Source organism: Colletes gigas, unplaced genomic scaffold (assembly GCF_013123115.1).
Source record: "Colletes gigas isolate AHSC1104 unplaced genomic scaffold, ASM1312311v1 Colletes_gigas_Sc00004, whole genome shotgun sequence".
Taxonomy (NCBI): Eukaryota; Metazoa; Arthropoda; class Insecta; order Hymenoptera; family Colletidae; genus Colletes; species Colletes gigas.
In genome coordinates this window covers 20,787-32,433 of record NW_025106633.1, presented here as the reverse complement: position 1 = coordinate 32,433, position 11,647 = coordinate 20,787, and the positions used below count along the sequence as shown (strand labels likewise).

At 39.4% G+C, this 11,647-nt stretch overlaps 1 protein-coding gene across 4 annotated transcripts; it reads right to left on the bottom strand.

Moving 5' to 3' along the window:
* Positions 1 to 5,117: 5,117 nt before the first annotated feature.
* On the bottom strand, positions 5,118 to 11,502 carry LOC122405187. Of its 4 annotated transcripts, none has more exons than XM_043409733.1 (9): positions 11,464 to 11,502; positions 9,679 to 9,720; positions 8,709 to 8,835; positions 8,535 to 8,628; positions 8,065 to 8,180; positions 7,755 to 7,991; positions 7,220 to 7,425; positions 7,081 to 7,149; positions 5,118 to 6,091 (listed from the first exon to the last, which is right to left on the bottom strand). In XM_043409733.1, exons 2-9 carry the CDS (start codon positions 9,704 to 9,706, stop codon positions 5,943 to 5,945), a joined length of 1,026 nt encoding a protein of 341 aa, XP_043265668.1. In that variant the 5' UTR covers positions 9,707 to 9,720; positions 11,464 to 11,502; the 3' UTR covers positions 5,118 to 5,942. The 4 variants fall into 4 exon arrangements, with proteins under 4 accessions (XP_043265668.1, XP_043265666.1, XP_043265667.1 ...); XM_043409731.1 differs by lacking the exon at positions 11,464 to 11,502 and adding an exon at positions 10,976 to 11,060; XM_043409732.1 differs by lacking the exon at positions 11,464 to 11,502 and adding an exon at positions 10,830 to 10,956.
* Between the last annotated feature and the right edge of the window lie 145 nt (positions 11,503 to 11,647).

The following is an 11,647-nucleotide window of genomic DNA, read 5'->3' as shown; positions in this document are numbered from 1 at the left end:
TTATATTTTGCGATTATTCTGGATCATTTTGACCCGTTTCGTAACAATATTTTCTGCCCAGAGGCGTACACGACAGCGGAATATCGCAAAGATCGATCGCGTCGATGAGGAGTGGAAAAAAGTATTCGAATAGCCCGCGCCGCATCGTTACTGCGCGCGGGGGAATTACCGAATCGAGAGAATCGTTACGCGCCGCGAAGAAAGTCCCTCGCTCTTCCCATCGGTGCAGCCAGGAGTGCTCGCATTTTGTCGTCTTCGGCGTCGTCGTTGCGCCGGCTCGAAAGCATCGGAGGACAGTCGTTTCCCATCCAGAGAAAGAGAGGAGTCTCGAGCTCGTTCGGTCGCGTACCTCGCGAACCACGACGCGTAAAGAAAGAAGAAAAGGAAAGGGTGGAGCGGGAGACACGTCGCGAGGGCGAAAGGGAAAAGGGGGATTCCTGGATCGAAAGGCTCTGGAAGGGGTTAGCGGGGAGGGAAGAATCGGGCGGGAGATCAGGGCGAGGGAAACGAGAGGAAGGGAAAAATGGCACGTCGTCCGAGTGGATGCGATACGCGGCTGGAGATCGTACGCAATGCCCGTGGCTATCTAGCTTGACTCGTGAAAGCCTAACGAACGCTCTCCGTTTACCGACCACATACGTGAATTTCTGTCCTCGCACGCTCGTGCTCGCGCGTCCCACAGACACCTGCGAGATAATGTTCGCGTAATAGCTCCTGCGTGATGCCCCGACCAGGCCCGTAATCTCTGCTCGCAGTTTTCGGCTAGGAACCTACCTGTCGCTTTTTCTTAGCTCCATCGTTTTGTCTTTTAGTTTTTTTTTTTTTTAACGAAAGCGATATTGTGTACGTAACAGAAGTATATCGAACGAACAAGCCAACCTAACTCAGTTTATCAGGTTGGTTGCCCGTTTATCCACGTGTGTGCTATGGGACCTAAAATAGTTGTCCACCATTATTAGCGCCACCCACGGAGGAACGAAGAGACACAGCTACTATACTTGCAATGGAGATGATAGAAGATGTACGATATGTCTGTTGCATAGGTATAGTAGCTGTGCTTCATCGTTTGTCCGCTGGGGACGCTACCGTCCGTCATGTAATTATACGGCCAACCTGATTTTGTGGTTTTTGATATGACCAGCAGTAATTGAATATGATTGTCCGTTTAATAGAGATAGTTAATCATTTGGTCAGTAATAAGGACTTTTTACATACTTTACAAAAGAGATGATAAATAATACTATGCTTTAAACTGTGTGGATTTATTGGCACATCCACGATAGTTGCATAATATATATTTTTGGATCCAGAAAAATATTTTCCCATAATTTCTACAGCGAGACAAAACTTGTACGAATTTTTACCTTACCGGGTCCTCCGAAGGACGGAAAGCGCGATCGAGGAGCACCGGAAGGACCGGGATTTCGTATGATTTACGTACGCACGTGCTTCCTACGCTCGAGTATTTTTCTGCGGATACACGTATACGCGTACGTGTTCGCAGGGAAAAGTTGTGTGTTCGCCGAGGATCGTAAATACGGGATTTACGAGCTAGGGGAGGATAAATATTTTCAGGAACAAGTAGGCGGTAAGATTCGATACTTCCGAAGTATTCGCGAAGATGCAGACAAATCATATAGTTGTTTACATAATGGCACGAGCAGTAAACTTCGTTAAAGTTCCTCGAAGATCCATCACTCTAACGGTGTTACATTTATTCTAACCTTGACACAGTCACCGAATATCTTTATAGTTTCTGAACGACTTCTACCGATTTCTTCATTTAACTTTAATATTTATAATGTCTAAGGGTGAGATTCTCGAATCCTTGAAATCTCGTAATCTTGAAATCCCTTTACATCTCTTTTAGATGTGCTACTGAACCTACGTGCCTCAAGACTCATTCCTTGCACCATCATTGTTTAATATATTCTACCTACAAGCACGTGGAAAATCAAGAAAGGGCTGTATTATCATCATTATATATTCTCCAGAAATGTCTTGCATCATAGTTATGTATCGATCGCGGATAATGGCGTAACGCGATGCACGATGATGCTCCATTTACTTTAGCGCGTACATACGTATTTACGTTTATGTGTAGGTGGCGCTACGCGACTGTTCGAAGTGCAGAAACGCAAATGAAAGAGTGCTAATTTACTCGGGCCGAAGTGCTGTTTTAAACCATCGATTCGTACATGCGTACCGCGTACTCAATTCTCTTTTTACACGATCCGCTTCCATCCTTTTTTTTACACCGTTTCGATTTCACACGGTTCAAAAAAAGTGAACTGATTTTATTTTTGTTTGCACGAATTTTTTGCTTTAACACCATGACTGCTGCGTCTGGTTTCCATACGCAAAAACGTCCTGGACATATTTTCGAACAGTAGTGCGAAAAATAGAAATGCTCGATATTTGGATGGTGTAGTTGGTATTTTACAGCGTTTTTAGTTTTATTTAAAACTTTTCAATATCCAACTGAAATAGCGACAAATTCGCCTGTCTCGGATTGCTAGCGTTCATAGTCAAGATAATCGACAGAATTTACCACTATGATACTAGAAAAATAAATTCTCAAGTTAAGACGTTGAAACAAATTTTAGGTTATGTAGCTTACAATGGTCTAAAATCAAAATTTCACTTGTGCTGAATATTAGACGGTTTTGATCTGGCAGCGAACGTGATGAGGTGGTGTAGCGAGTCTGTGTTTAAGGGTTTTGACCAGGTTTCCTCGGTTTCGGCGCGGTGCGCGTCCCCTGTAACGTCGCGTACGTAATCCGGCGTCTCCTTCCACCGGACGGGATACGAAAAGTGGAAGAAGCAATACGCCGCGACGACGTCGGGCGTCGGGCGACGACGGTGGCAGCGGAGCGAGGCGCTCCGCAATTTACAGCGGCGCAAAACGATTTCGAGGAGCGCGGAGCCACGTTGCCGTGGCTGCGTATGGATCGGGCTTTAGAGGCGGACGCGCGGATCTCTTTGTGTAACACGAGGGCCCGCAGGGCCATCTTCTTTCTCCTCTCCGGACGGCCTCTGATACCTACTCCCCTCCCGCCCCGGCCACCCCATCTATCCCGTTTTCTCATCCTCGTTCTTCTTCGCTCGGCAGCGTCTCCACCGGAGAGCGTCGCTCCTCTCCGTCCCCGCGACGAGTCATCTCGTTTAGGTCGTGCAAGCTGGCTCGGTTGGGGCAGGGAAGGAGCGGGCCGGCGGCGGGGGGCGGAGACATGGAGTACTCGATGGCACGGGAACGACGGACGGGTGGACCGGGGAATGGGAAAAGGGGGAGGGAGATCGCTGGCTGCGGCGTTGCGAACCGTGCGCGGTGAAGGGAAGGGCCGGTGAACCAAGGAACGAGGAGAGGAACCGTGAAGAGAGGCGACAGGGTCGAGGGAGAGTAGCTACGGGACAGAAGGATATATGGCTGTGTATTATGTACTCCGAGACCCGTGTTACATACGCCTTCGTTTCTTCGTGTACGCGAACGTCCGTGGCAGGTGTGCGTGCGTTTCCTCGTGTGGACTCTCGACGGTGTGTCCTGTATCGGTTCGCGCGCGGCGCGAGGCGTGCGGAGCCGGGTCTCGCTTCGCACGCAAGTCTCTAACCAGCTCGCATCGAAGATGCGCCGTGCATGGAATCACGCGACTCGCGTAAAAATCATACTCGCGATTCTGCGCCGGCAAACTGGGGGATAATGGCACCGAACGGACCGAACGCGAGGGAGAGAGGATTCGAGCGGCGCTCGTGGGTGGAGCGGAGACGAGAACGATGCCAGACAAATTGCGGCTGATAATTATCGTCGATGGACAGGGATATGCCGCGACTGACGCGGGAATAGTAAACGTTGATTTTTGAAGGGCACGAACCACCCGTTATAACGAGGAAATGCACGACGTAAGGTCCGTTTTCACGTATGATGCGCAGCGCGGCTATTTTATGCTCGCTGTTGTAAGATACGATCTTCCGATGACAACTGATTTGTTGGTAAATATAGGTTATGTAACATGGTGTCGACCGTTGTTACTTCGCCCCCTACGACGTTTTGGAGAAATAAAAACTGAGGGAAAAGTAGAGATTGAATCGGTATTACGAATACCGATGAAATACCGGTAGTTTTCGATCAGTGTTTCTCAACGTGGGGCAAGAGTCCCATAAGGAGGTCGTGTCTCTCCTTATATCTGTCACAATAATACCGGTATGTAAGCAAATACCGTTAAAATATGCATAAAAATACATTTTTCAATCTCTGGGACAAAGTATCGACAATATAGAACGACATCTCTGATTAGAACGTCGTGACAACGCAACAATTAAGTTCTCACGACGACAAACCTGACATTAAAAGTAGTGACTTTGCAGCAATAAGCAAACAAATGTATATTGCATACTTTTGTTCCGCACTTGTCATCGTCGAACGCTTTAATGTCGCGTTGACGTAACATTCTGATCACAGATGTCGCGTTATATCGCGTTGAGACTTCTTTTCTATAATATTTTCTGTTTACCATATCATCAATATATGTAAATAATTTCTGAGGACTGATATATAAAAATTTAAAATTACAAAAATAATATAAAGCAATGCGTTAATTAGTATAATAAAACATGTTAGTCTTTTTATTCTTTCTGAAACGTTGAAAACCGTCAAAATTGTATCATTTGACGCTATTTTGGTTACTGATAAATGACACGACCTAAACCGTCTATCAATCGTGCGAAATCATGGCTTATGTCATCGTATTAATACGTTTACTGACAGACTAATAATCGTGAAATTGTCTATGAGGTAAAGGTTATTGGAAACTACATAACCCAATATTTTGTCGTTGAACTTAATTTTCTGACCCCATCGAAATCCACAAGAATCATATCCACATATATTTCCCTGTAACGTATTATTTAAAGGATTTTTTAGATTTTTTTAGTTTCTTAGTAAACAGTCCTATTAATCAACCTGTTTTTTTTTTTGATTTTATTTTTCATAATATTTTTTTATTCACAATTTTAACAACGCATACTAGCGTTCGTAAGAAATTTTCGTTACAATTCGTTCGTAACAATGTAATAAACTTTATAAAAATAATATTTGTAATATATTTAAACTTTCTAAATTAAAAAAAATTGTAATAACTGAGGCATTTAAAACATAGTATATTGCATCCAGGAGCCATATTTTCATTGTATCGTAGAAACCAATTGTACAAAAGTAAATGTCGTCATAGAATAGGCAATGTGATTACGGTATTATTGTCAAATTTTGATAAAATCGGATCAATATTTGAATGATTCATGTTGCCAGAGAACAACAAACAATACTGAAAATTGGTATTACTCGCTATTATGACCAAGGGAAACTTTGCATTAGCGCCATGCAGCACACTAGTATTGTTATCTCGAGTTAGATTAGGTCAAGCTTAATTTTACCTATACATATAAATTAAAAAAATTGTCTAACACGCTGTGAATTAGCAGGGGTCCAATGAATATAATTATAAAACAAAATGTATTCTCTGAAACTATTAGTCCGCTAAGTCTTGCATTAACAGAGGACTTTACCTTTATAGCAGAACGACAAAACAGAAAAGAAATAATTCAAAAGTTAAAAGTTACTGAATAACTTTTCTTTATAAAAGTTTACTGTTTCACTTTACCCATGTTAATTACCGTTTCCAGTCTATCGACGGCTGCAGCTCGGATACTTAATTAGTGACACGCGACACGTAGTGACCTCTGGCGATCGATATTACTATCATCCATTTCACTCGGCGACTCCACCAGTATCGACGAAAGGTAATATAATACCTTCAGTACATTTTTTTAATCCGATTACGCGTCGTTCGTTATTCAAGCAACGTTCGAATTTATGTATTTATCGATCACTCGAGCTATTTGTTTCCATGAGATCAGGTACATTAAAATATTTTTGAGCCAAATTTCGTTCACTCTATTTTCGGGTACGGGCAAAAACTCGATTTCTGTTTGCCAAACGCGATCCTGGCAAGTATAGGGTAGTTCTCACCCAGCCAGTAAAGCATTTTCAATATACGATTAGAAATTGTCCTGACCAATATACCGATGTAAGGAGCACCTGAAAAATTAAAGAGACATTCAGAATCGGAAATCAATTAATCATACGTAAAAAAAAATTGTTTCTAAATCGTGTTAACGTTAATTGTCGATGAAATTAAGGGGCCTTTCTACCTTGTGGGATTAAAACAATCGATATTTTTTTTTTTGCATTTTCCTTTAGTATGTAGTCTCGAAAATATGTCTACCAAATATTAAATTGAAATTCGGAAAACTAACGAAGTTATAGCCTGTTGAAATGTACCGCGCGCAGGTATAACAATTAGACGTGAAACTTTAAAGCTGTTTTTCTCGAAACTACATTTTTCGGCACTGCGTGCGTGATAACTAAAAAACTATTCAAGATATCAACATCAAATTTATACAGTATCTTCAGAACTGGTCTCCCTATAGCATGAACTAGGATAATTGCGATATATGCAATACTTTTTCTTTTATTAACAAAAAAGCAACCAAATATATGAAAATATTCAGTATTTTTTCGTAAAATAGCTGCCATTTTGCCATTTTTTGTTTTTTTGAAAAGATCCTAGTTCATGCTATAACCACACTCATCTATATTAAGAATATCGTTGGTTTTAGGATTTCGAATAACTTGTTCGCAAGATATCACGTACGCAGTCGGGTGCCGTTCGTAAAAACTGTTGTTTGATGATCAACAAAAACAGCGTAATCAATAGATATTATGCGTTGCAAAAATTCGTAAATATAGCTAAATATATAATAAATGTATCTACAAAATCCGGAATTAATCGCTCTTTAATAACCCGCAAAAAAAAATCACAAAGAAACACGTATTTTTCATGCCTACAAGGTAGAATGGCCCCTTAAGCGAGCGAAGTTCAACCGGCGACTGAAAGTTGTAAATCACGGTATCTACCGATTCGTAGCTTGTTCTGGATTAAGAAACCTTATATGACGCGGTGACACTGTTCTGTGGTTTCTAAATAGACCACGTGTTAGCTTCTCTCGTCGAAAGAAATCACTTACTGTGGAGATACGAGTTCCATTCGCGTAGCTTCATGTTTAACTTCGAGTACCATCCAAGTTGTTTCTTATCTGCGAACACAAGATTCGTTCGAGTAATTGTCGACGAATGACCAATTTAATCGCGTTACACGAAACTGACATTTTATTCCTGTCATGTCCATCATAAGGGCTGTGATGGCATCTTCGTCGTAAGTGGGATCGATGTACCACAGACTTTGCACCGCGTACGATGCCAGTTGCTCGGATTCTGGCAAGGGATCCTTCAAGTGTTTCTTAATTATCTCGCCTGCGATTCTTCTGCACAACTCCGTGGTCTCAGCCACCGTTTTACGACAGATGTTCAACCTAAGGAATTCATTAATAAGCAATTAAAAAAAGCGATCCACGGAACTTTTATAGAGTAATGATTCTTAAAATGAACGTTGCTCCAAGGTTGACGCGTCCATCTTTCGTACAGCGAAGGTGAAATTCGACGCCAGCAGATATTTTATAGCTAACGAGAGCGAATGTTCAATTTACGAATCAAGTGTTCAACTTACGAATCACGTTCATTTTAAGAATCATCGATGTACAGATTTCTGGTGGCCCGTGATCTCGCTTATGAGCTCCATTCGCGAGTAAAAAAGAGTCTCTTAATCGAGAACCACTGATGTATAACGACCATGTATAATTACCGATCCGATATGCCTAACATGCGAGCCGTGACCCGCCAAAAATAATTGAAGCCCTCCCTTTGTTCGAGGGTACAGTGGGACAATCCGACCTTATCAGAGCACGTCAAAGCGTACCCAATGAACCCGAATTGCGTGATGGCCATGTCCTTTATGTATATTCCACTGCCTCCACGTTCTATGTGACTCTTGGTGGCTAACGCGTGTTTCCATCGTATCACGTTTATCGCCTGGAACCACCTGTAATCTCATATTTGTGTGACAGGCTTGTGCATTTTCGCGGGAAATTTAACGGGACCGTCCATAAGCTCACTTTGAATCCGCTTTCAGCATGTCGGATTTAAATAGCTCGTATATAAGTAACAACGTTTCCATATATCGCCTGAAGGATAAAGAGACAGTCGAACTCCGCCTCGTGAACACGAGCATCTGCAATAGAAAACGTAAAATTTTAAAATATTTTCGATTAATTATTTCACGGCGAAGTTTCAATTTTTCTCGCTTGGATTTCAATCTATGGAGTGTTTAAAGATGATCGTAGAAATACAGTGGAACCTCGATTATTGCACGGTGACGTGGATAAATTGCTCAATAAATAAACTTAACAATGGAAAATTACTGCTGGGAAGTCAAAACAATTAGTTCGTTGTTAGAAGATATGTATCATCGAAATGGATGAGACTCGAGCTTGTAAACTGTTCGTATTCTTTAAAGAATATATCTTTTCGTACGAAAAATCTCTATTTCTGTAAAGATCGAAGGGTATTTCGAACAGATTATTACCTCTGCAATACCTGGGACAGATAGTATCGCTATTAGACCCGTTAGGTTCGCAACTCCAAATCCCAGAATATTATCCATGTAAGCCGCCTGACCTCTAAAATTGTAATTTCAAAATCACGCAACTTCAGTGGCCATTGACGGCTTTGTTAACACAATCCCTTTGATTCTTCTCACATTTTGAACAACCTCTCATCGAACCAATCGGGGAGGTCGTCTGGCGTAACTTTGACGAATTCCTCATCGTGGACTGACCTGTCGTCGTGGATCAGTTTTATGTGCTCGTCCACCGTTGCTGGTTGAACTAACAAGAATTAGTGGAATTATTACATATCGAATCTGTGTATGCTCCAATTGTTTAAAATATGTTCACAGATGTAGTGTACATAGAAAAAGAAAAATCTGCGAACTTTTATCTTCGGGGTTATCTGCAGCTTACTGTTAAGATAGGCCAATTAATAATAGACAAGAATTCCGTGAACATATGGAACGCTTTAATTAACACGATAACTAGAAGTTCAGTACAATGAGCAAAGTTCTATGTTACAGAAGGTATCGATCTATGAAATGTAAGTCCCTCAAACTCCATCAAGAAAGTTCATTAAAATTACTCTTCGAAACCTTTATAGTTACTCTTTTAAAAAAACACATTTTTTATTCCTTTGACGTTTAGGTCAATCATAGAAAATGTAACGATAATTTTCAGCAAAAAGGTGGCCATTTTTGAACTGCTCTAATTTGACGGAGAGAAGTCCTCACCTGTTCTTATTAGAAAATAGGAGTTTCTAATTTCACCTAACGCCATTGAATTTTCTCAAAAGATTCTTTTCATTCAAACGAGTCTAGGGACCTTAATAAAATTTTCTCAAGATTTATTTTGCAGTCAATTTATCGAGGAAAGTCTCTCCTTTGCAATGGTTAATTTAATTACTCGTTAGCTTAATTTACCATTATAATTACGTTTTCATCGATAAATCAGGAATATTAACTCTGACAATTTGTCATCCCCATGAAGGAAATTATTTAGAAGGAATAATATTTATTTTGCTCGATTTTATAGGTAACTTTAAAATAAAATTCCATCAACGGATGTTTAATAAATAAATCTTCAATAGAGCAAAATATTGTCTTAAAAAGTAACACTTACCATCGTCGATGTGCCTGTTTTCTTTCATCGTTCACCGTGAAACTATAAACAATTTAATAACCTATTATTAACGCACCGCCCCGTTGAATTCTTTCAAACGAAAATTACTATGTATTAATCGGGATGTAAAACGAGACATCGTTTTTTCGCTCGTGTAACTTTCGTTTCATCGCGTGAGAATATTCAGCTTAGCTTTGAGTAATTTCTGTTACCATAAATTGCATAATCGTAACGTCCCCTGAAGACGTTTCGTGCTTCTTGTCGTACGAATTATGGTGTAATAAAATATAATGAAAATGCCACCGATCAAAATAAAAAAAATTTTGGGATAGTAATTATTTTCTCGATTAAAGTATTTTTAATTGCAAATAACGATTATGAGTGATCGAGACTTTGTTATTGTTGTTGATAACCGACAAGAAATTTATTTCGGTTATTCGTATCAATTATAATGTTATTCGTAACGATTCGTGCTATTATTTTGTTAGTCGAGTTCAACTGAAGAAATATTACTAAAGTTTGATAAAATTTTTTGAAAAATCTTCTTTATATTTTACGCTGTTATCTCCAACTTCAGTATAATTTAAATTTAATTTAAATTTCAAATAATTTTTAAATAATTTAAATTTCATTAGAAGTCTTCAAGACAACAATTATTCATAGTCATGCTGATAAATATAAATTTAGAATGTGATTATATCAGGAGACAGGAATATTAAACTCATTTTCTGTCTTTGTCGTTTCAACAAGCTTCGATTGTAACCGGGAGCATTTATACTGGCACTTGCGTAACCATAACTCAGCAAATGAATCAAGAAGGCTGACGTTCACATTCAACAGACACTGTCACTGTACATTATTTACACAATCTATCGACGAGGACACAAAATACTGCCAAAGACACCGTTCTTATCACTGCGTATAAATAATTTCTGTGTTCCGTTTAAAACATTCTTTTAAAAGATTTCTTCGAAGCTTCCCAAGCACAGACGAGCGAAAATTCTTATCTGAAATCAAATTTCGACTACCGAATACAAGATAAGCAAATTTGCTCGTTGAATAAAAATAGAAATTCCAATTATGGGAAGAAATATTTCGCGTTGAACGTGTAGAAATTTAGTTATTGTCTAATATTAGAAACAAAAATATACTGGTTTCTGACTGCAGAGCCGATGTTCGATCAAGAATATAATCCGTGGAACGATATTTCACGAAATAAATTTCTTCACACAGTTTTCACTTTTCTTGTAAAATGTCTAAGCGTTAAAATGATTTTGTTATATCGTTGTTTACGTACAATTGCAAACGAGAATGATACAGCGAGATAAAAAAATCCGTTCTAGATGTGATCTGTGCTGCATGCACGGTCCGACTGACTTCCACGCCACGCGAGTACCATTTAAGCTATTCACAATGACAATATCCTCCGTTCCGCAAAAAGAAATGATATAAATACTCGCGGGGAATCATTATAAACGAAATTATCGCATTTCGTGTACTGTTATCACGAACAAAAAATTTAAACAAAATAACTCGTCACTCTATAGCCATTAAAAAATTTAAATTAAAAATTGACCTTTTCATATTTAGTAATTCATGTATTTTTATATATTTTCTCCATCTTATACATTTCTATATATTCGTATATTTTCTACATTATAATTGATTTTCTTTATCAGTCCACGTATCGCAATAAACTTGAAACGCATAATCCCAAAATTTGAGTGACGTATAAATTCCTATAGGTTCAAATACTGCTTTTAATAGCAAATAATTTTTACATACAAGATGTTCTCATATTTTAAATATGGAGGAACATTCGTTAGTAGAAGAAGCTTCCTTTGTCTTGTTTTGAAGCGCGATTGAAAATGCACACTTGCAGATACTGATTCTGTTATGTTATTTAACTTATCACTGGACTCTATCTTCGAAAGTTACATTACATTATCTGTCGATAATATACGATAAG

What these genes read in the sequence shown, in the direction of transcription:
- LOC122405187 (XM_043409733.1), bottom strand. Translation starts at nt 9,706, where the DNA reads ATGAAAGAAAACAGGCACATCGACGATG. An exon ending in CTGTCCCAGGTATTGCAGAG is followed by an intron (nt 8,181 to 8,534) that starts GTAATAATCTGT and finishes TTTCTATTGCAG; the next exon opens with ATGCTCGTGTTCACGAGGCG. An exon ending in GGACATGACAGGAATAAAAT is followed by an intron (nt 7,150 to 7,219) that starts GTCAGTTTCGTG and finishes TTGTGTTCGCAG; the next exon opens with ATAAGAAACAACTTGGATGG.